General features: G+C 40.1%; 3 protein-coding genes across 3 annotated transcripts in view; all 3 read right to left on the bottom strand.

Moving 5' to 3' along the window:
- LOC311084222 (uncharacterized protein) overlaps positions 1 to 26485 on the bottom strand; it is a 316630-nt gene that overhangs the window by 158382 nt on the left and 131763 nt on the right. The gene's annotated exons all lie outside the window — the stretch shown is intronic.
- The window catches only part of LOC311084223 (uncharacterized protein), a 61507-nt gene that overhangs the window by 28973 nt on the left and 6049 nt on the right, over positions 1 to 26485 (bottom strand). The gene's annotated exons all lie outside the window — the stretch shown is intronic.
- On the bottom strand, positions 16370 to 18735 carry LOC311085817 (uncharacterized protein). The gene is made up of 3 exons (XM_084118439.1): positions 18314 to 18735; positions 17547 to 17696; positions 16370 to 16866 (listed from the first exon to the last, which is right to left on the bottom strand). The coding sequence occupies exons 1-3, from the start codon at positions 18687 to 18689 to the stop codon at positions 16595 to 16597; spliced, it is 798 nt and encodes a 265-aa protein (XP_083974565.1). The 5' UTR covers positions 18690 to 18735; the 3' UTR covers positions 16370 to 16594.

The raw sequence follows: 26485 nt of genomic DNA on the forward strand, positions 1-26485 counted from the left end.
CCCTGAATGGTTTAGCTTCTCAGTACTTGAGCTTTTTTGTCACTTTATTGTCCTTCACATCCACTGCAGTCTCACAGTTCTGGCCAGTTGATAATAACTGGAATATCAAAATACACTGGAGGCGGAAGATCCTTTTCCTATTTAGCGCCAAACTCTGGAATAGTCTTCCTAGCTTTGTTTGGGAGGCAGACACACTCTGTCAGTTTAAAATCTAGATTAAAAACACATCTCGTTACCCTGGCATACAGATAACACATTATCACATTCCTATAATTCACATCCGTTAAAGGATTGTTAGGCTGCATAAATCAGCTCAACCGGAACAGGAACACTTTCCATAACATCCAATGTACTTGTAACATCGTAAGAGGAACAGCATCTACACTAATATTAGTCTGTTGATCTCTTTCTTATCCCGAGGTTACTGTAGTCAGCCAGATCTGGTCCGTATCCAGATCAGATGGAGGATCTGCACATAGAGATGAACACAACAGCCCTGAATGTCAACAGAGATCGAGACAAGGTCTAGAGACAGACCACCTGTAGGAACAATACACAAGGGAAACATAGACAACGAACCAGCACAGGACTTCTTCTTCTTCTTCATTGATGTTTAACGGCGGTTGGCATCCAACATTAATGGTGCATTTCCGCCACCTACTGTACTGGAGTGTGGGCCGGAGAAAAATAACTAAACCACAAAAAAAAAAAAAAACACCTCATTAGAGGAAATAACTTATAATAATAATAATAATAATAATAATAATAATTATATCCTTTCTGCCAATCTTGTTTCCTTTAAAAATGGAAATAACAGTGTACTCATATCATTTAATTGTTTCCCCAGCAACTCTTTAAGCGAATTTCCTTGTCCCCCTAACCTTCTTATGCCCTCTCTCATCTTTGTTCTTTCCTTCTCATATTTCTGACACTCAAAAATCACATGTTCCACAGATTCAATATTATCACAAAATTCACACCTATCTGATATGAGCTTACCCATAATATGTAAATACTTATTTAATCCACAGTGTCCTATCCTTAATCTAGTGAAGATAATTTCTTCCATTCGATTCCTTCCCGTGTCCCTCTCTGTCCCAACCTTTTGTTGAATGTTATATAAATGTCTCCCTTTCTCCTCTGCATCCCAATATATCTGCCATTTTTTATTAATTTCTGACCAGATTTGTGCTTTGGCTTCTGCTTTACTTATTGTAATTGCTATATCCACATCTTCCCATTTACTGCCTTGTTTTGCCAACCCATCTACTGTTTAATTTCCCTTTACCCCCACATGTGCTGGAACCCATGTAAATTTTACCCTTACCCCCATCTGACAAATCTGTGAATGAAGTTCTAGTATTTCATATATTATGTCCTACCTTGCTTGTGACCTAAATGACTGCAAACTCTTCAGAACTGCACTAGAGTCTGAGCATATGACAACTTTTGCTGGTTTAACTTCTTCTATCCACTGCAATGCCAACCAAATAGCCACCAACTCAACAGTGAATACTGATAAATTATCAGAAAGTCTACTCTGCATCTCTACTCCAATTTTTGGTACACTGAAAGCAGATCCAACTTTTCCAGATTCAGGATCTTTAGACCCATCAGTGAATATGACCAAATAGTTACTATACTTAAAGGAGAAGTTCACTTTCAAAAAAACTTTTGCTGATAATTTACTCACCCCCATGTCATCCAAGATGTCCATGTCTTTCTTTCTTCAGTCGCAAAGAAATTAAGGTTTTTGATGAAAACATTCCAGGATTTCCTCCCATGTAATGGATTCTATTGGGACCCAAACGGTAGAAGGTCCAAATGACAGTTTAAGTGCAGCTTCAAAGGGCTTTAAACGATACCAGACGATGAATAAGGGTCTTATCTAGCGAAACGATCGGTCATTTCCAAAATAAATAAAAAAGTTTAAGTTTTATAAGCACAAACGCTCGCCTTGCTCTGTTCTGTGATGCGCGTTCGTGACGTCACGTAATACGCAATTACGTTGAAAAGGTCACGCTTGACGTGTTTACAAATGTGCGGAAGGAGGACCATATACACATTTTCAAATGTATTTGTGTCAGTTTATCGTTTAAAATGCCCATTTCGTGTGCGTATCCTGGGTGTTTTAATATTAAAAAGCCAAAAAGAACATTTTCTTCAGGACAGAAATTTTTCAAGCGTGACCTTTTCAACGTAATTGCGTATTACGTGACGTCACGAACGCGCATCACAGAACAGAGCAAGGCGAACATTTGTGCTTATAAAACTTAAACTTTTTTATTTATTTTGGAAATGACCGATCGTTTCGCTAGATAAGACCCTTATTCATCATCTGGTATCGTTTAAAGCCCTTTGAAGCTGCACTTAAACTGTCATTTGGACCTTCTACCGTTTGGGTCCCAATAGAATCCATTACATGGGGGGAAATCCATTACATGGGTTTTCATCAAAAACCTTAATTTCTTTGCGACTGAAGAAAGAAAGACATGGACATCTTGGATGACATGGGGGTGAGTAAATTATCAGCAAAAGTTTTTTTGAAAGTGAACTTCTCCTTTAACATTCATCCTATCACAAAATGCCTGACAAACATCCAACCCCTCTTTACTCCTTGTATGGCTATTTAAAATCTCTAGATCCACAATTGTCTGCCAAAGAAGCCAAGGTGGTCTGACTGGCAGCGGAACTGTTGGGCTAAATTCCTTTCCCTCTAGTCCCATCTCTTTCCCAATAGCATCACCCACCCATCCAAAACTCTGACTTTTAACCCTTCCGTGCTCCCAGCATACCTGTATAACTTCTCTTGTGGGGTGAGACCTATCCTGTCCTTGCAGGTTTGCTCAATAGTTGGCTGTCAACTGTTCCCTTCTTAATTGCAGAGGCATCTCACCCATTTCCACCTGTATTGCCACTACCGGTGACGTATGAAACGCCCCAGAACATATTCTTAATGCTTGTGCTTGTACAACATCCAACTTGGCCAATGTGGCTTTTTAGCTTATAGGTGGTGGTGGCGCAATGGATAAGACACATGCCTTTGGTGTGAGAGACCCGGGTTCGAATCCACTGTGAGACACCAATGTGTCCCTGAGCAAGACACTTAACCCCTAGTTGCTCCAGAGGCGTGCGACCTCTGACATATATAGCAATTGTAAGTCGCTTTGGATAAAAGCGTCAGCTAAATGTAAAATGTAGCTGCATCTCTGTATGCTATGCAACCATAATCTATTACTGATTTAATCAGTGCATCATATATCCCCTTCAGTGCTTTCCTACTCGCACCCCAGTCCACTCCTGCTAAACATCTCATCACATTTAATACCTTTTTACATTTAACTATGACTTTTTCAATATGGCCAGCCCATGTCAACCTAGCATCAAACACCATTCCCAAAAATCTAAAGGACTCAACCTTCTCCAGTACATGTCCATATAGTTTAAGATTGATCTCTTCCCCAACTTTTTCCTTGTAAAGAAAACAACCTGTGTTTTTTTTCCCTTGAAAATCTAAAACCCCATCTCATTGACCACCGCCCTACTAGATCAATTGCTTCCTGGACTTTTCTAACTGTATAATTTATGTTCCTTCCCCTTTTCCACATAGCCCCGTCGTCAGCAAACAAAGATCTTCCAATCCCAAGCCCCACCTCTGAAAATACATCCTTTATCATGATGGAGAAGAGCAAAGGACTAATCACACTTCCCTGGGGGGTCCCATTCTCTATGAGGTAGCTGCCAGAAATTTCTTTCCCTACTCTCACTCGTATAGATCGTCCATACAGGAAATCCTTCACCCAGTTAAAAGCCCTACCTCCTATACCCAATTTATACAGTTTAATCATCAGCCCCTCTTTCCACATCATGTCATACGCTTTCTCAACGTCAAAGAAAACTGCAACCACTGTTTCCTTATTGACTTGGGCCTTCCTTATTTCGTCTTCCAAGCATATTATTGGATCCATTGTTCCCCTCCCCTTCCTGAATCCACTCTGACATGATACAATTAATTCCCTCTTCTCTAAAAAATAAACCAGTCTGTCCGTTACCATACGTTCCATAATTTTTCCCACATGAGATGTTAAAGCAATTGGCCTATAGCTAGTAGGTTTTGTCGGATCCTTCCCTGGTTTCCTAATTGGAACTACAACTGCTTCCTTCCAACACTTTGGAAGCTGTCCTTCCTCCCAACTTCTGTTGTATAATCTAAGCAGTCTTCCTAATGCTACGTCACCCATATGTGAAAACATTATATAACACATTTCGTCTTCTCCTGGCGATGTCAAACCTGCTCAAGCAATTGCTTTCTCCATCTCTGCCTTAGAAAATGGAGCACTCAGTGCATCACCCACTTCCTCCCTTTTTTCCAGTACCCCAGGATAACCTAACCTTTCCTCACATAACTCCTTAAATTTGCCCCAATTAGCCTTACTAAATACCCATCTCCCTATTCCCTCTCCAGACTGTTTTTCTACCCTCATTCTAATTGTGCACAATATAGGAAAATGATCACTCCCTACTGTCGACTCCTCCCATACCTCCCATTCACAAAGCCTTGCTAAATCATTAGATGTGATGGTAAGGTCTAGTGCTGACTCCTTTCCTGAACCCATTTCAATCCTTGTTCCTCTGCCATCATTAATACACACCAACCCTTTCAAATTCATTAACTCCTCCATCACCCTCCCATTTTCATCTAATCTCTTTCCCCCCCAAAGTGGATTGTGAGCGTTAAAATCTCCACACCACACTACCTTTCATTGTAACAAGTCCCTGTCCCTCTACTTCTTCCATTAAACCAATATCTAACCTTTTACATGGATTGTAGAAGTTGATTATCACTACATTCTCCATTCCCACCCATACCTCCACCACCACATACTCCAGCTCTTTCCCTAACCCCAAAATCCTATATGGCATCTCCTGTTTAATAAATGTAGCACACCCTCCCCCACCTCCCGTGCTTCTATCTCGACGGACACCCACATACCCCTGTATTACAAAATCCAGATTTGGCCTAAGCCTGGTCTCTTGAAACCAATCATTTCGCTAGATAAGACCCTTATTTCTTGACTGGGATCGTGTCGAGACTGAAGCTGCATTGAGACTGACATTTGAACCTTCTTTGAACATTGGAATATTTGGTTGCAATTGAAGTCCATTATATGGGGAAAAATCCTGGAATGTTTTCCTCAAAAACCTTCATTTCTTTTTGAGTGAAGAAAGAAAGACATGGACATCTCTTGGATGACATCGGGTTGAGTAAATTATCAAGAAATTTTAATTTGAAAGTGAACTAATCCTTTAACATGTGTTGGTCCATACTGATATAATTCTGTAGCAAATTGGAAGACAACTGAAGCCATTCATTTAAATACATTTAAAACTCAACAAACAGAACTCAAATAATTTTAGAAACATTTTATTCATCGGTTTTCTGAAGAAAAAAAAACATGATAGCAAACCTTAAAATATCTGAAAACACTTGCTATCAAACACGACTGAACTGAGATATTTATCTGGTTGTGTGTGAATCCTCCCCCAACCTCAGCTAGTTTCCGCTCACACATCCGTCTCCTTCAACATCACGAAAATCAACAAGCTTTTGCTGATCTTACATTTTCAAATGAATTCTGGCCCTGAATGAAAACTAATAGCAGAAGAGTGAAATATTGGATTAGATATCTGTATCTACTGGTGTGTTATTTAGTGCTGTGAGCTGTCAATCATATTTGACCTCTGACCTGTGACTCTTATTTGACTGTTGATGGATTCACTTTATTTCAGTGTAAAGATGTTTTGTGTGGAGTGGAAGATTGTGAGCTTCTTATTAGCAGGAGAGAAAATGAAGAAACGCTTCAGCCACAAACTACTGACACACACAGAGACGACAAACATCCAGCAGAAGCTGTTTATCCTCCGACAGATCAAACCACACACACAGATGTTTGTACAGATAAAATAAAAGAGAAAAACCATTGCAGGGTTCATTTGACGCAAAAGCCAGTAAATTACGTCATTAAGTAATTTTTGCTTGTGTTGCTACAACAAGAGTCGGAGTTAAGGGAACACACAGTAACCTGTAAATGTAATTGTTCATTTAGAGAAATTAGCATTTGGTGACCTGTGAGATTAAGTCATGGTAAAAACTGAGTCTTTTGGCCTTTTCTTCTGAAGAAACTGAGAAGGCCTGGATCAGTGTTTTCTGAAATAATGATGAGCTCATATATCAAACTACACTGAAAACATTCAAAATTTTAGTGCACAAACATCTCCAATAAGACCAACATGAAGTCAGCACTCACAGGTATTGAGGGAGTGGAGAATATCTCTGATGATATTATTATACTTGCTCCAAACCAAGACACACATGATCAGAGACGACATGCGGTCTAACGGAGGCTCATAGACTGTGGATTGACACTCAGCATAATAGAATGTGAACAAGCTAGTGCTAATGGGAATGTTTCTTTCTGAAAATGAGACTGACTCGACCGCTGAAAGGGTTCCTGCTGTGGTTGAGGCCAGAGAACCAGAGAAACACAGAAGTTTAAGTGCCTTAAAACAGAAATCAAGCATTCTGCGTTAGTTCGGACGGGCCTCGTAGTCAAGCTCCGCTATCTAAGTAAAGTGCCCTGTTTAAGAGTTGCCAATTGAGTGCATAGGAATCGGATCAGCTGATATGGGCGGGGTTGGAATTTAGCCAATCAGCTGATCCAATTCCTATGCACTCAATTGGCAACTCTTAAACAGGGCACTTTACTTAAACGCAGCTTCAGTCTGCCTGATTGTCTGCTTCACTGCATACTGCTTTTCAATCAAGATAGGTGAAACCATCTTTCCCCTTCGAGGGAACTCGCACTGCGTTGTCGTCTTGACGACACTTTGGGGAATGCCCCCAGCGAAGCGCATCTGAAGCATGAATGAAATCTGTCCAATCCTGATTGGTGCTGCGTCATGACGTAGTAGATGACGGCATAACCGGAAGATACAAAGGGACGCCGGCACAAACACACGTTAGCTTTTTTTCTCTTCAGCTAAAGCGCTCTGTGTGAATTGTACGTCCTATTTAGTGTTGTTTGTCCCTATATATCAGTTACAAAGCACAATAATACAAAGCACAATTTCAGTTACAAAGCACGCTAGGGCGGCTCTCGAGGGAGCCGCCTGTAGCGAATGTGATAAGCTGCCGCTCAGAGTGTTGCGATCGCGGCTGGTCGTGTTTGATGAAAGCGGCCAAGCTCGCGAGCCCCGCAGTTCTGGGCCCGCCGTTGCCGAGGCAGCGCGGCGCCGCAGATCATGGGGCTCACAGATGGATCTTTCAGCGGGACACGGGACTGCTTTGGCATCTTCCCGGTCCTCGTTTGAAGATTCGGATGCTCTCCCGGCTTCTTCCCGCGAGGTGGAACCGGTGCTTCAGCTATCTGGCTCTGAGGAGTCAGATGCTTTAAGCATCGAGGCAGGTGATGTGGAGCTTGATCAACCTCTTCACACACCCGCTCAAGAGGAGCTGGTGGAGGTTTTGACCCGCGCTGTGGCCAAATTAAGAACTGATTAGCCACAAGAAGAACCAGAAATCCAGCCGTCCAGTAAGCTGGATGGAAGGTTTTATAAGCGCCGGTCTCAACCTCCACGTCGGGGCCTTCCGTTTTTCCCTGACTTGCACAATGAGTTGTGCAAGTCGTGGGAAAAACCATATTCAGCCAGGCTCTCCAACCCCCCAGTGCTTGATTTTTCTAATGTGCTTATGTCGAAATAACAAATTATTTATGTCGAAATAATGACTTTAATATTTTGAAATAATGACTTATGTCGAAATAATGAGATATTTTGTCAAAATAACAAGATTTTTTGTCGAAATAACGATATATTTGTCGAAATAACACCTTCTTATGTCGAAATGATGTCGTAGAGCATGTGACACAACCGACCGAATGGTGTGTGCCAATGGCACCCGTTCTGAAGAAGATCGGCAAAGGACGCGTCGCCTGCATGGATCTTAAAAGACTGAACGAGGCAGTAAAACTCGTTCAGTCTTTTAACATAGTACATTTTGTGCTACCAACTGCTGATGAGATTATTGCTAAGCTTAGTGGAGCAAAGGTGTTCTCCTCCTCAGATCCCTCTCCACCCAGAGTGCTGCAGACTCGCCACCTTTACCACACCATTAGGGAGATATTGTTTCAGGAGGCTTCCCTTCAGGATCTCAAGCGCTCTAGAGATCTTCCGGAGGAAAATGCAGTAGACGCTGCATAAAGTGCTGGAGGACTGAAGGTCTTTATGAATGACATACTTGTCTATGGGTCTTCCCGGGAACAAAATGACTCTCGTCTGGAACAAGTGCTGCAGAGAGTGGAGTCTACAGGGTTAAAACTGAACACGGAGACATGCACGCACAGACATAATTCGGTTCTGGGTCATCTTATTAACTTGACAGGAGTGCAGATAGATCCAGATAAGGTGGATGCAAAATCTGCAGGAACTGAACAGGGTGCTTGGCATGGTGAATTATTTGAGGAGGTTCATCCCCAACCTCTCGACAGTAAACCAGCCACTGTATGAACTCCTCAGGCAGAACAGTATGTGGATGTGGACACACACACACACTCACAGCAGACAGCTTTTGAAAACATCAGAGAGCTGCTCATGAAGGCACTAGGTCAATGTTGAGTTTTGATCCAAACCATCATTTTGGTTGACATCAAAATTTCAATGTTTAAAGTGTGTTGGATCAGCATTGAAATTTTGATGAAAGGGAACAGCACACATGGGTGAAGACAGTGACATTGAACTAACAGTGAGTCTTAGTTTATGAGCACAAGATCTTGCAGGCATGTATCTGTGCAAAACACTACTGGGTGTTTCCCAATCAGTGGGGCATTTCAGTTCATGATGGGCACTTTCAATGGTGTTACCTCATTTGCTCTAATACACTGGGGGTTTGGTTTAGGGGTGGGCCCTCATGATTTTAGCAAGTCTTTTTGAAAAACACCAATTGTAGTTTGAAAACTGGCACTAATTGGTATACGCCCATTTTGGTTTTGCATGTGGGCTTCTCAGTAGTTAATTGATGCTTCCTTATTAGAGAGAAAACAGAAGGTGCATCCTATCCGGAAGTCTTGTATGTTTGACATGCATGAATTCTTTGAGTTTCAAACAATGGTGCATATAATGTATTTCTGTTTTTAGCATGCTTTTTACTTACATTTTATTTATTGTTACTAAATCTACTAACATACATTAATTTTCAAAGTAAGTAATGTTGGATATCAGATGGTAAATATATCCAAAGTTCGTCAGAGTTGTAGAAACTTGATGGCGTGTCTAATCAAAACACGGGACAAATACCAGTCCTTTGCTCTCTTTTATTCTCAGTTCAAGATGATTAAGTCTTGGGTAATTCACATGGCATAAAGATCATGGATTGCAGATTCACACGTTATAGACAGATGCCAACAGATGGACAGGATGGATTGGATGTACAAGATGGTTTTAAGTCACTACAAACGATACAATAAAGGAAATCAAACTCATATAATTCATCAAACATAACATATATATACTCAAACCAAACAATTGAAATAAATAAATTCAAACAATACAATTGGCAAAAACAAACTTACTTAACGCATCTTAAGGAAAGGACTCAGAGGACATGGTTGGGTCTCCATTCAAACACCCACACCTCACCAATGCAAAAGAACAAAGGAAGGAAGTGAGGCCTACTTATAGACCTCAACCAGGGGGTGTATGGGTAATGTAGTGTACTCAATTTAGTAGTGTAATTTACTTGGGATTGTGGGATATGTAGTACACAGTATATAAGGGAAAAAATAAAGAAAGAAATAAAATTAAAGAAAAGGGCCAAATTCACAACAGCCGCCCCCAAATACAGTGATGTATTTGCTATTACTCATCTATTTCAGGTAATGGAATCAACTTAGCAACTGGACGTACATACGATTTTCCATTAATAACAATCTCAGCTACTCTGACACGCCCATCCTGACTAGGTAGGAGACGTACTACCCTGCCAATGGGCCATGATGCTCTTGGAAGTTGAGAATCAACTACTAACACGACAGCAGAGTCATTTAGATTAGGCTGTTCTTGATTCCATTTTTGACGGAGCTGCTGACTTGGTAAATAATTTCGGATAAAGGAGGTCCAAAACTGGTCAACGAGGACCTGGCTGTGGCGCCAAGATCTGCGGCCAAGGAGCTTAGTGTTGGCATAAATCACCTGAGGTAGAGAAGAATCTCGCCGCCCCATGAGGAGGAGATTTGGAGTGATGGGGTCGAGGTCTGAAATGTTTGAAGAGGCGTAACCAAGTGGCTTCGAGTTTAACACTCCTTCAACTTCTGTCAAAACGGTCCGTAGGACTTCCTCTGATACGGTTTGACTGCCAAGTACCACCCACAAAGCTGTTTTAACTGAACAGACCTCTCTTTCCCATGACCCCCCAAAATGAGGGGCTTGTGGTGGATTAAACTTGAATTTAATCTGCTGATTTTCCAACTTGACTTGTAACTCAGTGGCAAGGTTCTGGAAAGCTTCTTTTAATTCTCTTGCAGCTCCACGGAAATTACTTCCTTGATCACAAAGAATCTCATATGGCTTACCTCTCCTGTACCTCACACTATGTAATTTTTCACCACTAGAAGCCGTTTAGTCAAAACAAAGTTGTAGCTTGATGACGCCTTGATTTCGTGGAATCGTGGGAGTTGTTGTCTTCACCTCTCCAGCCGGTGGAGAATACAACGGGACTCGGGCAGAAATCATATTCATGGATGACCAGTAATATATTGAAGATTTATTAACGTTATGAAAGCCGCTGCCGCTGGAGCGATTGCTAATGAGAGACAAGCGCGACACACACCTCGAGAGCAGTGGAGCTTTTATTATCCCGCAGACACTTCTGCTTCTTCTGGTCATGCGTACTGTATGTGGGGAAACGCAGCGATGTTTTATCATATTAGATACATCTGAGTGTGATGAAAGTTGTTATAATGTTTCTCTGTGCATTAGCTATATAAGCCGCTTACACACTGCTGTGAGCCAGATCGATATTAGGTGTGGTAAAAATGGTACTCACGGTAAATCAAGAAACGAGATTTAGACAAAAAGACTAACTGTGTAACAATTAGTTTTCTGCCAATGGATATATCCAAACAGTTGCTCACCTGTCTAATAAAACACGTAATATATTAAAGGGCCTTTGGTATTTCCATGGTTTCTACAAAATATAACTGGAAATCGATGGTAACGTGCGTATGAAGTCATTGTTAGGTGACGCACGGACACGTTCCCTGTCCTGGTTTAAACTGCTTATTTCTCTGGATTCTTAGACACATTCAGGACAATGTAAGTACACAAATCATCAACAAAATATATAACATTGTTCTAGTGGTTTTTGAATATTTTGATCCAAAAATATTACATAGTGTGCCTTTAATAACACTTGATAAAACTCGCTTTGAGAATGACTTGGAAAAGAAATGCACAAATGAGTGGAAAGAACATGTACTGCGGTTCAATTCAGTGAAATGCACACGCCTCCAACTCTACTGACTGTTTTTTATTATATATGGATAAACCTGTATGCACCGCTGTGACTCTTTTCTGTCTGTAGTGGATTTCTTAAATGATGTTGTGCTCTGTACAGCAATTGTTTCCAGGATTACATGTTGGAGGATTTTCTCGAATAAACAGAGTATATAAATAACTTTGTCACCTGCCGAGTCTGGATTTTTCTGTCGGTTTGCGTTTGCTCACCCTTATAATTTGAATTCCCTCCTATCAGTACTGGCCTGTAACAGTGAATGTTGATCCTCTCTGACTAAATTAACCAGTCATTTATCACATGGTACCAGAACAGAAACAACTGAAGTCATAAAAACACATTTAAACTCACCATCCAGACGCCAGAAACACAAGCAGAGCAAAACAGGGAGAAACATCTTCATCGGTTTCAGTCCACAAATATGAAAAGACAAACTCTTCAAAACTGGTTCAGTAATAAAATGACAGACGCGCTGATGTGAAGCTGCTCTGTAGTAAAGTGAAGTAAAACTCTACATACAGTTAAAATATCTGCCTATTTATTCAGTGTTAATGCATGTGACCATCTAGCTCTATTTTTGCTGATTAATTCACACTTTGATCATTGACACTTTGAGCTCCAGTAGGCCTCAACTTCCTGTAAGTCAATGACATCATTTTCAACTGAAATAAACAGACACATAACATCATGCAAACATCTTAAAGCAACAGTTTGATCTTGTCATGAGATCCTGTGAGTGTTTGGCTCTGCTCTCTCCTGTAACTCTCTTCAGGACGTTTATTGTTCATTTCTGATCAAATGTCTCGATTGTTTCTCCTCTCAGACTGATTTCAGAGTTTCTCTAATGGTTTTATGGAGCAGGAACAGATCGCCTGCTATAACTGAGTGTATGAAAGTGTCCTCTGATATCTTCATATGATTAATATTCAACAGCTATGGATTATGACGCTGATGTGACGCTCTAAATGCTCACTTTGTTCAGAGTGAACACGCATTAGTGAGACGCTCACACAGAAATACTGTGAAACTGTTCAACAATTTCTCACACGGCTCAGACGAGCTGCTAAAAATGATTGGTTTACAGCTTCAACCAATGAAACTGAAGCAAGGGCGGGGTTTAGACGTTTGAATTTGAGATGCGCTGCGGAGGGATTTCTTGAGGAATAGTCGGAATAAAATACATGTTCGTGGGAGAACGCATTTATTGCAAGGTAAGTGAATTTACAACTATATTGTGTTACAATTCAACATCCTCTAACGTTTACTAAGATAATAAGCAAACATTTAAAAATGCACAGAACTAATCATCGTCTAAATATCGTATTGTATGCATTTTGATTTGACTGTTTCATCAGTCGACCAAAACAAAGCAGCTTATGGGGTAACTGGTGTAAAACATGCTTTTCCAATGCTACCTCGCTGTCTGTTAAATTGATATGCGAGAACAGAACTCGTTCAAATTTTCCGCGATATTTCAACGGTCAAAATGATACATCTCCCGCGATCGTGCTGCTCTCAGGGCAGGAGTACTCGATAGATTCAAATTGCTGTTATTTTTAGTGTATTACGAGCTCTCAGGGCAGGAGTATAGATTCAAATTGCTTTTATTTTAGTGTATTACGCGCTGCTCTCAGGGCAGGAGTATAGATTCAAATTGCTGTTATTTTAGTGTATTATGCGCTGCTCTCAGGGCAGGAATACTCAATAGATTCAAATTGCTGTTATTTTAGTGTATTACCCACTGCTCTCAGGGCAGGACTACTCAATAGATTCAAATCACTTTTATTTTAGTGTATTACGCGCTGCTCTCAGGGCAGGACTACTCAATAGATTCAAATCACTTTTATTTTATGGCGCGTTTCCACCGAGTGGTACGGTACGGTACGGTACGGGTCGGTACGGGTCGGGTCTGTTAACCATGATTTGGCTAGCGTTTCCACCGCCAACAGTACCCTTACTTGATAGGCGTGGTGTATTCCAGAAAGTAGTGATAACGTCACTTGATAGGCGTGGTGTATGACGGAAAGTAGCTTGACGTCATTCGATCGCGCGGGAAGAGGAAAGTTCACCGCAAACAACAATGGAGGACATACAGCAGATCCTATTCTTGCTTCTCGGTGTGTGGCTGTTTATCTCAAGGAAGAGACAATATTTGTTTGAGCAAAGGCTACATGCTGCAAGGAAAAACACAGCGGAAAAATACAGGGGAATTCGGGAAATTTTAAGGAGCTGGGACGAGACAGACAACCGCGCGAGTAAAGACAAGGCAAGACAAACACGACGACGCAGGCGGGTAAGCTTGAGCTAAGCTAACTTTTTTATGTCATGTATTAATGTATTTCGTCTTATGTGCTAACTAAGCAATATTGTTATAGATTAAATAACCCTACACTGAATAAATAAGTACAATAAGCCCTGCCTGTGAAACCAGATTTTAACTGTGCCAACTGTAAACTACAGTCTATTCATTAAGCACTATGAAGGTTACTTTTTAAGATCATTAAACTTTTACATGAATCTGTTGATGCCTATATTATTACAAGTGCAATACTAGTTGTGGTTAATGATAGATTAGAAGTATAATTTTGAGAAAATAGTTATATCTGTAAGCTATTTTTTCTTTGTGCTTTAATGACACCAAAGTTCCCTCTCTGGTGCAGTATATTAGATATTTTAACAAATTTATATATTCTATCGTGTCCAAGGGTAACTCTTACAATGTTTATAATACTTTATATAATACTTTATGTATTTTTTCATCCGGCGTATGATAGTTGCACTTTTAATTAAATGACCCACCATCACTGCGACATTGTATTAATCTTAACTTTTTTGTTTGTTTGTTTTCTAGATACTCAATCTGGTGCAAAATCAGCGCCGCAGACCAACCGTTTGGACTTTCAGCCGCTCAAATGACTGGTGGGATGTGATCGTTCCAGGATTCACACACACACAGTGGTTGAACAACTTCAGGATGTCTGAAGAAACATTTATATTCCTTTGTGCCATGGTGCATCCAGCAATGGAAAAGCAGGACACAAACTACAGAGAGTGTGTTCCCCTTAAGAAAAGAGTTGCCATTGCACTATGGAAGCTTGCAACCAACAGCGACTACAGAAGTATTGGCCATCTTTTTGGAGTCAGCAGAACAACAGTGTGTCGGTGCGTCCAGGAATTCTGCAAGGCCGCTAGCATGTTGTTAGTTCCAGAACAGATATGTTTCCCTGACCAGCAGAAGTTCAAAGAGATGGCAGCCTACTTTGAGAACCGGTGGGGGCTTCCACAGTGTGTTGGTGCCATTGATGGGTCACACATACCCATAATAGCCCCAAAGGAGTACCACTGCGATTACTTTAATAGAAAAGGCTGGCATTCCATCATCCTGCAAGGAGTAGTTGACGGAAAAGGACTATTTTGGAGTGCATATGCAGGAATGGCTGGAAGTTTGCATGATGCTCGGGTTCTGAGACTATCTACATTGTGGGAGTTGGTCGAGCGTGGAAGCCTCTACCCAGCTTGCACCAGGAACATCAGTGGGGTGAATGTTGGCTTTTATGTGCTAGGAGACTCTGCCTACCCTTTGCAGAATTGGCTCCTAAAACCATTCCCTGACAATGGCCGGCTGACAGCAGAACAACTGACCTACAACAAAAAAGTGTGCAGGGCTCGGGTGGTGGTAGAAAATGCTTTTGGGAGACTCAAAGGAAGGTGGCGGTGCCTTATGAAGAGGAATGACAGCGACATCGAACTGGTGAAGTCCATGGTGTTGACTTGTTGTGCTCTGCACAATCTTTGTGAAAGGCATGGAGAGGATTACCAGCACGAATGGGATACACCTGTTGCTGCAGAGCCTGTGGTGCCACTGGCACAGGGTGCAGAGGAGGAGGGCAGGGATGTACGCGAGGGTCTGATGCGTTATTTGAACAGTTAAATCTGTTGTACAGATAGCAAAGGCACACCTGTGTAAACGCTAAGTTTTGATTTTATGGACATGAATAAATCCTTTTTACTTTTACCCTGCCTCTTCATATTTTGTGAAATATTTTTGCCGCTGCCTCTTATGTAGATGGTGTTTAAACATGAGGTATAATTCATTTTGGGTAACTATATCAAATGGCCAATCTGGTAACGCTTAAGATAATACTGCGCAAGTACACATAATTTACAGCATACCTTTTGGTAATTATAGAGTGTGTACATGTAATTATAGGGGAACAATTTATAATATTTGGTGAATAAAGGAGTAACAACTATGAAAAATACAAATAAAATGCAGTATTTCATAACTAAGCTACCCAACTAAGGGCTAATTATTTTAATATTACATGGTATGTAGCTTATGACCTATTATGCTAAAAAACATGGAAAATTACAAATAATTTATGTAGTAATTCATGATTACAGCCCGGAAAGTACTGCGTAAGTACACCGAATTTACAGCGTACCTTTCTGTAATTATTGTACATACTTTATAAGTACACGTGTAATTATAAGGGAACAATTTATAATATTTATAATATTAATTTATAATATTTGGGGTAAAGGACTTATTACTCTGCAATACCTATGACTGTAAAAATAAATAAATTCAGATTTTGTTTGCAATAAATGTAAAGTAACACATTGCTAACTATTTTGTATTTAAGGCAAGCATAATCTCCCAAATGGCCATTATGGCCAAGGTAGCAAACAATAGATGTCATTGACACCAGATGACAGGAACATTAATAAAACGACCTCAATTTATAGAATGGGTAAGGGAGGAATTGTGTGAGATGGCCATTGAACACAGGACACATGAGGTAATGAAAAAGTACTTTAATTTAAAAAGTCAAACAAATGCTATTGACAAAAAAATGAGCTGTGCGACAGAAAAAAGGTTTTGTAAACAAGTGCAAACAAAAATTAAAAGTGCAAACAAAGTAAACGAGTGCAAACAAAAAACTAAATAAGTCCAAAAAAATTAAACAAGTCCAAAAAAGTAAACAAGTCTAAAGTGCTGTGTGCAAAAGAGCACAAGTGGCTGGATCATGGCACAGGGTTGGGGCGACTACTCAACGCCTGCACCAGCTGACTGAGCGTGCCGAGGAAGGCCTGATTGAAGCTTGCAGACTGCTCCATGTGTTGGCGAGTTAGTTCAGCCTCATGCCGCCTTGCCTCACGTGCATCCTCCAGCATAAGTTCGAAGCGCCGGTCACGGCGTTCCTCCATCCTCTCCAACCACTCCTGCTGCTTCTCATCAGCTGCCTGCATCTCAACCAGGGCCGCATGAACATCCTGTTGCCCCCTTTTCCTCTTGCCTGGAATGCAAAAGAGACAGGAATGTTGGTTTGTTTAGCGAAGCATTTTGATCCTTGTGATTTGAGCCAACCAATATTATGGGGAGATATCTACAGTACTACAATACAATGTCTAAATTGGACATGTATATATTAACATATGACGATAATGAACTCGTGATACAATATTGCGATACTCCACGACATATGATAAAAGGTTAAAAAAAAAAAATTATTGTCGATTAAAATGAAAACTTGGATATTACATTGTGGGTTTAAATGGATAGGCTTGGACTTGGTGCTTGTAACCCAAGGACAATGGTGACACCAGAATAAAAATATTCATGATTCTGAAGCTGAAAATACTGAATTATTTTAGACGAATATTCTTAACGTTCTGGTAATAAGACATTTGCCATTATGAGGACCCACAAATATTCCCCCATTGCATTAGTATACATCATAAGCAACATTATATAGTAATTTAATGTAGTACTGACACTCTGAAAACATGAATTTTTTCTCACACAGTAATTTTTATTTTGGGAGAACTATCCATGATACATATTGTCAACATCCACAATACGTATTGTTGCGCTTTTGTATTGCGAAATATATTATGGCACGATATATTGTTACACCTCTAGTATATATTATTACAGTATTATACATTTCTTTTCACTCTGGTGTTCATGTCTTACCGATTGTAATACGCCGAGGTTCACTCGAAGTTGATGGAGCAGATTCTGGTGGTGGTGTCGGGGTTGATGTCCTGGCAGGCGAACTTGAGCTTTCAAGGGTGGAAATCTCATCAAGTGCCTCCATTTCCTCCTGACAGCTAGGATGCTCAACTGAAAATTTACAAAAGTCACGTTAATAACACAAACGGCAACAATGCGGTTGAGATAAATACAGAACATACAACGTAGTAGGACTGAGTGGGTAGCCAAACAAAGCATTTTTACTTTGTATAATGTACATAAGTATTTTTTTTTTCAAGTATCTATAATTTTATAAGAGTAACTTTTATTGCACTACATTCCAAAGCATAATATTGTACTTTTTACCCCACAACATTACTGTACTGTTTAAGCCTATTGAATGTGGACATTTTCACCTTGCTCTGATATTTCATAATAATTTTCAGACGGAGTTCTTACTCTTTCCTTAAGCTATATCATTGGACCCATCTCTCTTTAATATATATTTAGTAGAATATGTTTAGTAATAAAACAGTTGTATTTTATTAGGGTATCTGTAGGCTACAAGTAACGTTACTGGACATGTACTCCGTCCACCACAGGCTAATAAACTAACGTTAGCGTTTTGCTAGCTTGCAAATGATCGGTTGATACCACACTGGCTGGCTGACAGACAAACAACAGACTTGCACAAAAGTTGTGCATTGAACGTAAGCTTTCCCGTGATCGATGTATACTAACGTTATATTTCACAATTACAAACTTACCGGGAGGCTCCATCATCGACTCCAGCAACGAGGTAGCCGTATCGATGCCTCCTTCTCGTCCCAAACTCGCCGGTCTGTGCCCGTAGATGGCGTCCATCATTTCTAGCCACTTCCAATTTTTTCTGTGAACACCACTCCGGCTGTTGTGGTCTTTCACCTTATGATAGTCACTCCGCAGTTTCTTGCATTTAATGCGGCACTGCTCGGACGTCCGCTGGTAACCCTCGACAGCCATCCTCTCAGAAACATGCTGAAAAACCTTTTCGTTTCTCACCATGCCATCGAGTTCCCTTTGCACCCTTTCTTCACCGATGATACCCAAGAAGGTCTGCACCTCCTGGGTCGACCACGGTAAAGTTATGCTGCGCGGCGACATTGTTGCGACGGTGTTGTAATTTAAAAATGGCGCCTCGTGTGTTGTGTCTTTCCCCTTGCGGCACACGCAAATGACGATTCTCTGTCAACCAATCAACGTTCTGCAGTGAGTCTAGCTCCACCCTTTAGTACCGTTCCACTGTGCTAGGTACCCCAACGGAAGGGTACCCAAAAAGTGGTACGGTACGGTTCGGCTTTTTGGTACCATTCTCAACTTTTGGCAGTGGAAACGCAAATAAAAGGGTACCGACCCGACCCGTACCGTACCGTACCACTCGGTGGAAACGCGCCATTAGTGTATTACGCGCTGCTCTCAGGGCAGGAGTACTCAATAGATTCAAATCACTTTTATTTTAGTGTATTACGCGCTGCTCTCAGGGCAGGAGTACTCAATAGATTCAAATCACTTTTATTTTAGTGTATTACGCGCTGCTCTCAGGGCAGGAGTACTCAATAGATTCAAACTGCTGTTATTACGCGCTGCTCTCAGGGCAGGAGTACTCAATAGATTCAAATCACTTTTATTTTAGTGTATTACGAGCTCTCAGGGCAGGAGTATAGATTCAAATTGCTTTTATTTTAGTGTATTACGCGCTGCTCTCAGGGCAGGAGTATAGATTCAAATTGCTGTTATTTTTAGTGTATTACGAGCTCTCAGGGCAGGAGTATAGATTCAAATTGCTGTTATTTTAGTGTATTACGCGCTGCTCTCAGGGCAGGAGTATAGATTCAAATTGCTGTTATTTTTAGTGCATTACACGCTGCTCTCAGGGCAGGAGTATAGATTCAAATCACTTTTATTTTAGTGTATTACGCGCTGCTCTCAGGGCAGGAGTATAGATTCAAATCACTTTTATTTTAGTGTATTACACGCTGCTCTCAGGGCAGGAGTACTCAATAGATTCAAATCACTTTTATTTTAGTGTATTACGCGCTGCTCTCAGGGAGTACTCAATAGTTTCAAATTGCTGTTATTTTAGTGTATTACTCGCTGCTCTCAGGGCAGGAGTACTCAATAGATTCAAATCACAGTTATTTTAGTGTATTACGCGCTGCTCTCAGGGCAGGAGTACTCAATAGATTCAAATCGCTGTTATTTTTACTGTATTACGCGCTGCTCTCAGGGCAGGAGTACTCAATAGATTCAAATAACTTTTATTTTAGTGTATTACGCGCTGCTCTCAGGGCAGGAGTACTCAATAGATTCAAATCGCTGTTATTTTTAGTGTATTACGCGCTGCTCTCAGGGCAGGAGTAGGCTACTTAATAGATTCAAATCGCTTTTATTTTAGTGTATTACGCGCTGCTCTCAGGGCAGGAGTACTCAATAGATTCAAATCACTTTTATTTTAGTGTATTACGCGCTGCTCTCAGGGCAGGAGTACTCAATAGATTCAAATCGCTGTTATTTTTAGTGTATTACGCGCTGCTCTCAGGGCAGGAGTACTCAATAGATTCAAATCGCTGTTATTTTTAGTGTATTACGCGCTGCTCTCAGGGCAGGAGTAGGCTACTTAATAGATTCAAATCGCTTTTATTTTAGTGTATTACGCGCTGCTCTCAGGGCAGGAGTACTCAATAGATTCAAATCACTTTTATTTTAGTGTATTACGCGCTGCTCTCAGGGCAGGAGTACTCAATAGATTCAAATCGCTGTTATTTTTAGTGTATTACGCGCTGCTCTCAGGGCAGGAGTGCTCAATAGATTCATATCGCTGTTATTTTTAGTGTATTACGCGCTGCTCTCAGGGCAGGAGTACTCAATAGATTCAAATCGCTGTTATTTTTAGTGTATTACGCACTGCTCTCAGGGCAGGAGTACTCAATAGATTCAAATCGCTGTTATTTTAGTGTATTACACGCTGCTCTCAGGGCAGGAGTAGGCTACTTAATAGATTCAAATCGCTTTTATTTTAGTGTATTACGCGCTGCTCTCAGGGCAGGAGTACTCAATAGATTCAAATCACTTTTATTTTAGTGTATTACGCGCTGCTCTCAGGGCAGGAGTACTCAATAGATTCAAATCGCTGTTATTTTAGTGTATTACGCGCTGCTCTCAGGGCAGGAGTACTCAATAGATTCAAATCGCTGTTATTTTAGTGTATTACGCGCTGCTCTCAGGGCAGGAGTACTCAATAGATTCAAATTGCTGTTATTTTTAGTGTATTACGCGCTGCTCTCAGGGCAGGAGTACTCAATAGATTCAAATCGCTGTTATTTTTAGTGTATTACGCGCTGCTCTCAGGGCAGGAGTACTCAATAGATTCAAATCGCTGTTATTTTTAGTGTATTACGCGCTGCTCTCAGGGCAGGAGTACTCAATAGATTCAAATCGCTGTTATATTACGCGCTGCTCTCAGGGCAGGAGTACTCAATAGATTCAAATCACTGTTATTTTAGTGTATTATGCGCTGCTCTCAGGGCAGGAGTACTCAATAGATTCAAATCGCTGTTATTTTTAGTGTATTACGCACTGCTCTCAGGGCAGGAGTACTCAATAGATTCAAATCGCTGTTATTTTAGTGTATTACGCGCTGCTCTCAGGGCAGGAGTACTCAATAGATTCAAATCGCTGTTATTTTAGTGTATTACGCACTGCTCTCAGGGCAGGAGTATAGATTCAAATCGCTGTTATTTTTAGTGTATTATGCGCTGCTCTCAGGGCAGGAGTACTCAATAGATTAAAATCGCTGTTCTTTTAGTGTATTACGCGCTGCTCTCAGGGCAGGAGTACTCTCAAATCCCTTTTATTTTAGTGTATTACGCGCTGCTCTCAGGACAGGAGTACTCAATAGATTCAAATCGCTGTTCTTTTAGTGTATTACGCGCTGCTCTCAGGGCAGGAGTACTCTCAAATCCCTTTTATTTTAGTGTATTACGCGCTGCTCTCAGGGCAGGAGTACTCAATAGATTCAAATTGCTGTTCTTTTAGCGCAATACTCCTAGCTGTCAGGGAAGGAGTACTCAAGAGATTCTGATTGCTTTGCATTTTCCTAGAAATGAAGTCCTGTAATATTCCTGTATCACACAATGTCATATTTGCATTAAAAATGTCATAATTGAGCAAATGACACTTAATGACATTTGTCATAAACATGCATAAAACCTCCTTCATATTCATGACATGTGTCATGTCATGATTATGACGGTGTCATGTCAGTCTTATGCACACCCCTTCAAGTAAAGTGTTACCTTAACTTGTTCTTGTATCTCATTCTTCAGTTACCTGAAAGAGCTGGCAGAAACTGGATGAATAAAAGGAGCCAACACTGAAGATGCCTGATGCTACCCAGTCTATGATTAAGGCCTGGATGCAAAGATGGAGAGCGTTTGGTTCCACCTGATACAAGCACACAATCTCAGTGTTGACTTTGTGATGCATAAATGTGATTGCAAAATGTGGATCTATGTTCAAATACTTAATTTTCCACTGAATATTGCAGAGAAACAAAGACACTTAATTTCAGGGTTCCTAGGCAATTTGGAAAAGTTTGGCATTTGATTTGAGTAATTTCCAAGTATGGAAAAATATTTTTGTTTCCATACTTTTCCCACCATTCTGTTTTCCAAAATATAAAATTAAGATTTTCTAAAAATACATTTATCAAAAGCCGATTGAATTCATGGCAAAAGTTTAGTGATCATTTAGAGATTGTTTGTCTTTATCATAAGCGAGTCTCTTTTGAATGTCACTAAATTAATGTGCATTTACCCCTCTACCAGCAACAGATAAAGGAGCAGACTACCATTTAACTCATGCAACATCAAACCACACAGGTTATAAAGCATTTTAGGTTTCTTCTCATCCTGTTAGTGCTTATCACTTCCAGAAAACTTTTGTACTGATTGTACTGTATACCAAAAATTTAATGTTTTATGAATCATTAATGTTTAATATGGTTAGAAAAATCTAGAGAGAGGATTGGAATTTTAAGTCTGTGTGGAAAAGTGTAAGATTGAAAATAATTAAAGATATTTGAAAATGAACAAAAACATTTTCTTTTACTGTTTCAATTCCCCTTTCTTACCCCAGGGTACCATTTGGAATTCCTAAAGGCAGAGGTGCTGATAGTGCTCAAGGCCTGTAGGTCAAAATGTGTGTACTTCGGGGGTCTAATTGTAATTATCTGATTAGTCGATTTGAACGTCTCACATTTGGGTTACAGACACATGGTCAAGGAAGGCATCAAAGATTATAACAGTTTCTCTGTCCCTTTTATTCTCTGGCTCTATTTGTCTCTTTCTACACTCTCTCCCTCTCTTTATATCTCTCAGGAAACACTTTACATATATGGGGGGTACAATTAATGGTATTTTGGGATGGGATAAGTTTTTATCATCACATTTTGTAACTTTAAGTGTAACCATATATAGTGTCATTAGACCCTTTCAATTACATATAATGTGCTAACTAGTTTTGATTAGTTATTGACTTTGAAGTGCTACCTATTGCAAAACAATATCGTCACTCTAGCAGCAATCTGCCACATATTTAGCTGTTGTTACAACTTGTAACTACTACTTGTAACAACTTATTTCCGTTGTTGATATAAGTAGCAGTGGGTGGTAATGGACAAGAAATCTACAGTTTTCCACCATCTTACTGATAACGTTTCTTTAGTCATTCGGCAGTCTAGCAGCCTGAACCCCTGTAGGAAATCCATCCTTACAAAAGTATGGAATTTTGATTTCATTTAATGACTGAACAAAAATTGATTGTAAATAACTAGTTTACTAATTATATTTTTATTGAACTGTCTTTTGGACCAATTGTGCAAAATAATCAATTCAAGCATAATTATGACTTTCCTTTTTTATAGTATTACAAAACATTTCCAGTGAATTAAATGTATAAAACAGAAACGTATCACAAAAAAAATGCAGAGCAAAGATGTAGCCTATCATTAAACTGTTGTACATTTAACTAGCTCATATCATTATTCTAAAAGGTTTTTAATTGCTTTATTATTTTTCTTTTAGACGGGTGTCATTGAACTTGAATGGGCTTCCTGTTAAACCAGGCCCAACGCTACGGGTCGCCTGGTCAAATGTCTGTCAGTTCCTCCTTAAATTCTCCAGATCTGTAGGTCTTCCTGCAAATGAATTACATAAAGATGTTGGTTTCAATGTAAGCTGATAGTCATAAAAAAACAAAACGTAAAATGTATTTCACCTGAAAGCTTCAGTTTCATCCTCATTTTAAAATATTTCCTGGACTATTTCTTTTGTGGAGTAAACTTGGTGCAAGGGACATTAATGAAACCTTATTGTAACGTGGTACCAATGTAAACAAATAAAATTACTTTCTTTTACTGATCTTTAATCTAAAATACATTTATAATGCCCTCAAAACAGCACTAAAGACACAGTTATATTGTGCTTATCACAGTTAGTGCATGTTGAAGTCAATTTGAATCGGAGTAATCCTGCCCTAAGAGCAGCGCGTAATACACTAAAATAACAGCGATTTGAATCTATTGAGTACTCCTGCCCTGAGAGCAGCGCGTAATACACTAAAAATAACAGCGATTTGAATCTATTGAGTTCTCCTGCCCTGAGAGCAGTGCGTAATACACTAAAATAAAAGTGATTTGAATCTATTGAGTACTCCTGCCCTGAGAGCAGCGCGTAATACACTAAAATAAAAGGGATTTGAATCTATTGAGTACTCCTGCCCTGAGAGCAGCACGTAATACACTAAAAATAACAGCGATTTGAATCTATTGAGTTCTCCTGCCCTGAGAGCAGCGCGTAATACACTAAAAATAACAGCGATTTGAATCTATTGAGTACTCCTGCCCTGAGAGCAGCGCGTAATACACTAAAAATAACAGCGATTTGAATCTATTGAGTACTCCTGCCCTGAGAGCAGCGCGTAATACACTAAAATAACAGCGATTTGAATCTATTGAGTATTCCTGCCCTGAGAGCAGCGCGTAATACACTAAAAATAACAGCGATTTGAATCTACTGAGTACTCCTGCCCTGAGAGCAGCGCATAATACACTAAAATAAAAGTGATTTGAATCTACTGAGTAGTCCTGCCCTGAGAGCAGCGCGTAATACACTAAAATAACAGCAGTTTGAATCTATTGAGTACTCCTGCCCTGAGAGCAGCGCGTAATACACTAAAATAAAAGTGATTTGAATCTATTGAGTACTCCTGCCCTGAGAGCAGCGCGTAATACACTAAAAATAACAGCGATTTGAATCTATTGAGTACTCCTGCCCTGAGAGCAGCACGTAATACACTAAAATAACAGCGATTTGAATCTATTGAGTATTCCTGCCCTGAGAGCAGCGCGTAATACACTAAAAATAACAGCGATTTGAATCTATTGAGTACTCCTGCCCTGAGAGCAGCGCATAATACACTAAAATAAAAGTGATTTGAATCTATTGAGTACTCCTGCCCTGAGAGCAGCGCGTAATACACTAAAATAAAAGTGATTTGAATCTATTGAGTACTCCTGCCCTGAGAGCAGCGCGTAATACACTAAAATAAAAGTGATTTGAATCTATTGAGTAGTCCTGCCCTGAGAGCAGCGCGTAATACACTAAAATAACAGCAGTTTGAATCTATTGAGTACTCCTGCCCTGAGAGCAGCGCGTAATACACTAAAATAAAAGTGATTTGAATCTATTGAGTACTCCTGCCCTGAGAGCAGCGCGTAATACACTAAAATAAAAGTGATTTGAATCTATTGAGTACTCCTGCCCTGAGAGCAGCGCGTAATAACAGCAGTTTGAATCTATTGCGTCCCCCCGCCCTGAGAGCAGCGCATAATACACTAAAATAAAAGTGATTTGAATCTATTGAGTACTCCTGCCCTGAGAGCAGCGCGTAATACACTAAAATAAAAGTGATTTGAATCTATTGAGTACTCCTGCCCTGAGAGCAGCGCGTAATACACTAAAATAAAAGTGATTTGAATCTATTGAGTACTCCTGCCCTGAGAGCAGCGCGTAATAACAGCAGTTTGAATCTATTGCGTCCCCCCGCCCTGAGAGCAGCGCATAATACACTAAAATAAAAGTGATTTGAATCTATTGAGTAGTCCTGCCCTGAGAGCAGCGCGTAATACACTAAAATAAAAGTGATTTGAATCTATTGAGTAGTCCTGCCCTGAGAGCAGTGGGTAATACACTAAAATAACAGCAATTTGAATCTATTGAGTATTCCTGCCCTGAGAGCAGCGCATAATACACTAAAATAACAGCAATTTGAATCTATACTCCTGCCCTGAGAGCTCGTAATACACTAAAAATAACAGCAATTTGAATCTATACTCCTGCCCTGAGAGCAGCGCGTAATACACTAAAATAAAAGCAATTTGAATCTATACTCCTGCCCTGAGAGCTCGTAATACACTAAAAATAACAGCAATTTGAATCTATCGAGTACTCCTGCCCTGAGAGCAGCGCGATCGCGGGAGATGTATCATTTTGACCGTTGAAATATCGCGGAAAATTTGAACGAGTTCTGTTCTCGCATATCAATTTAACAGACAGCGAGGTAGCATTGGAAAAGCATGTTTTACACCAGTTACCCCATAAGCAGCTTTGTTTTGGTAGACTGATGAAACAGTCAAATCAAAATGCATACAATACGATATTTAGACGATGATTAGTTCTGTGCATTTTTAAATGTTCGCTTATTATCTTAGTAAATGTTAGAGGATGTTGAATTGTAACACAATATAGTTGTAAATTCACTTACCTTGCAATAAATGCGTTCTCCCACGAACATGTCTTTTATTCCGACTATTCCTCAAGAAATCCCTCCGCAGCGCATCT

Source organism: Abramis brama (assembly GCF_963993115.1).
Source record: "Abramis brama genome assembly, chromosome: 6".
NCBI classification, from domain to species: domain Eukaryota; kingdom Metazoa; phylum Chordata; class Actinopteri; order Cypriniformes; family Leuciscidae; genus Abramis; species Abramis brama.

Coding starts and splice junctions, on each gene's coding strand:
- LOC311085817 (XM_084118439.1), bottom strand. CDS start 18,689: ATGTCGCCGCGCAGCATAACTTTACCGTGGTCGACCCAGGAGGTGCAG. Junction 17,697..18,313: donor GTCGATGATGGAGCCTCCCG/GTAAGTTTGTAA, acceptor GTAAATTTTCAG/TTGAGCATCCTAGCTGTCAG. Junction 16,867..17,546: donor ACCTCGGCGTATTACAATCG/GTAAGACATGAA, acceptor TTTGCATTCCAG/GCAAGAGGAAAAGGGGGCAA.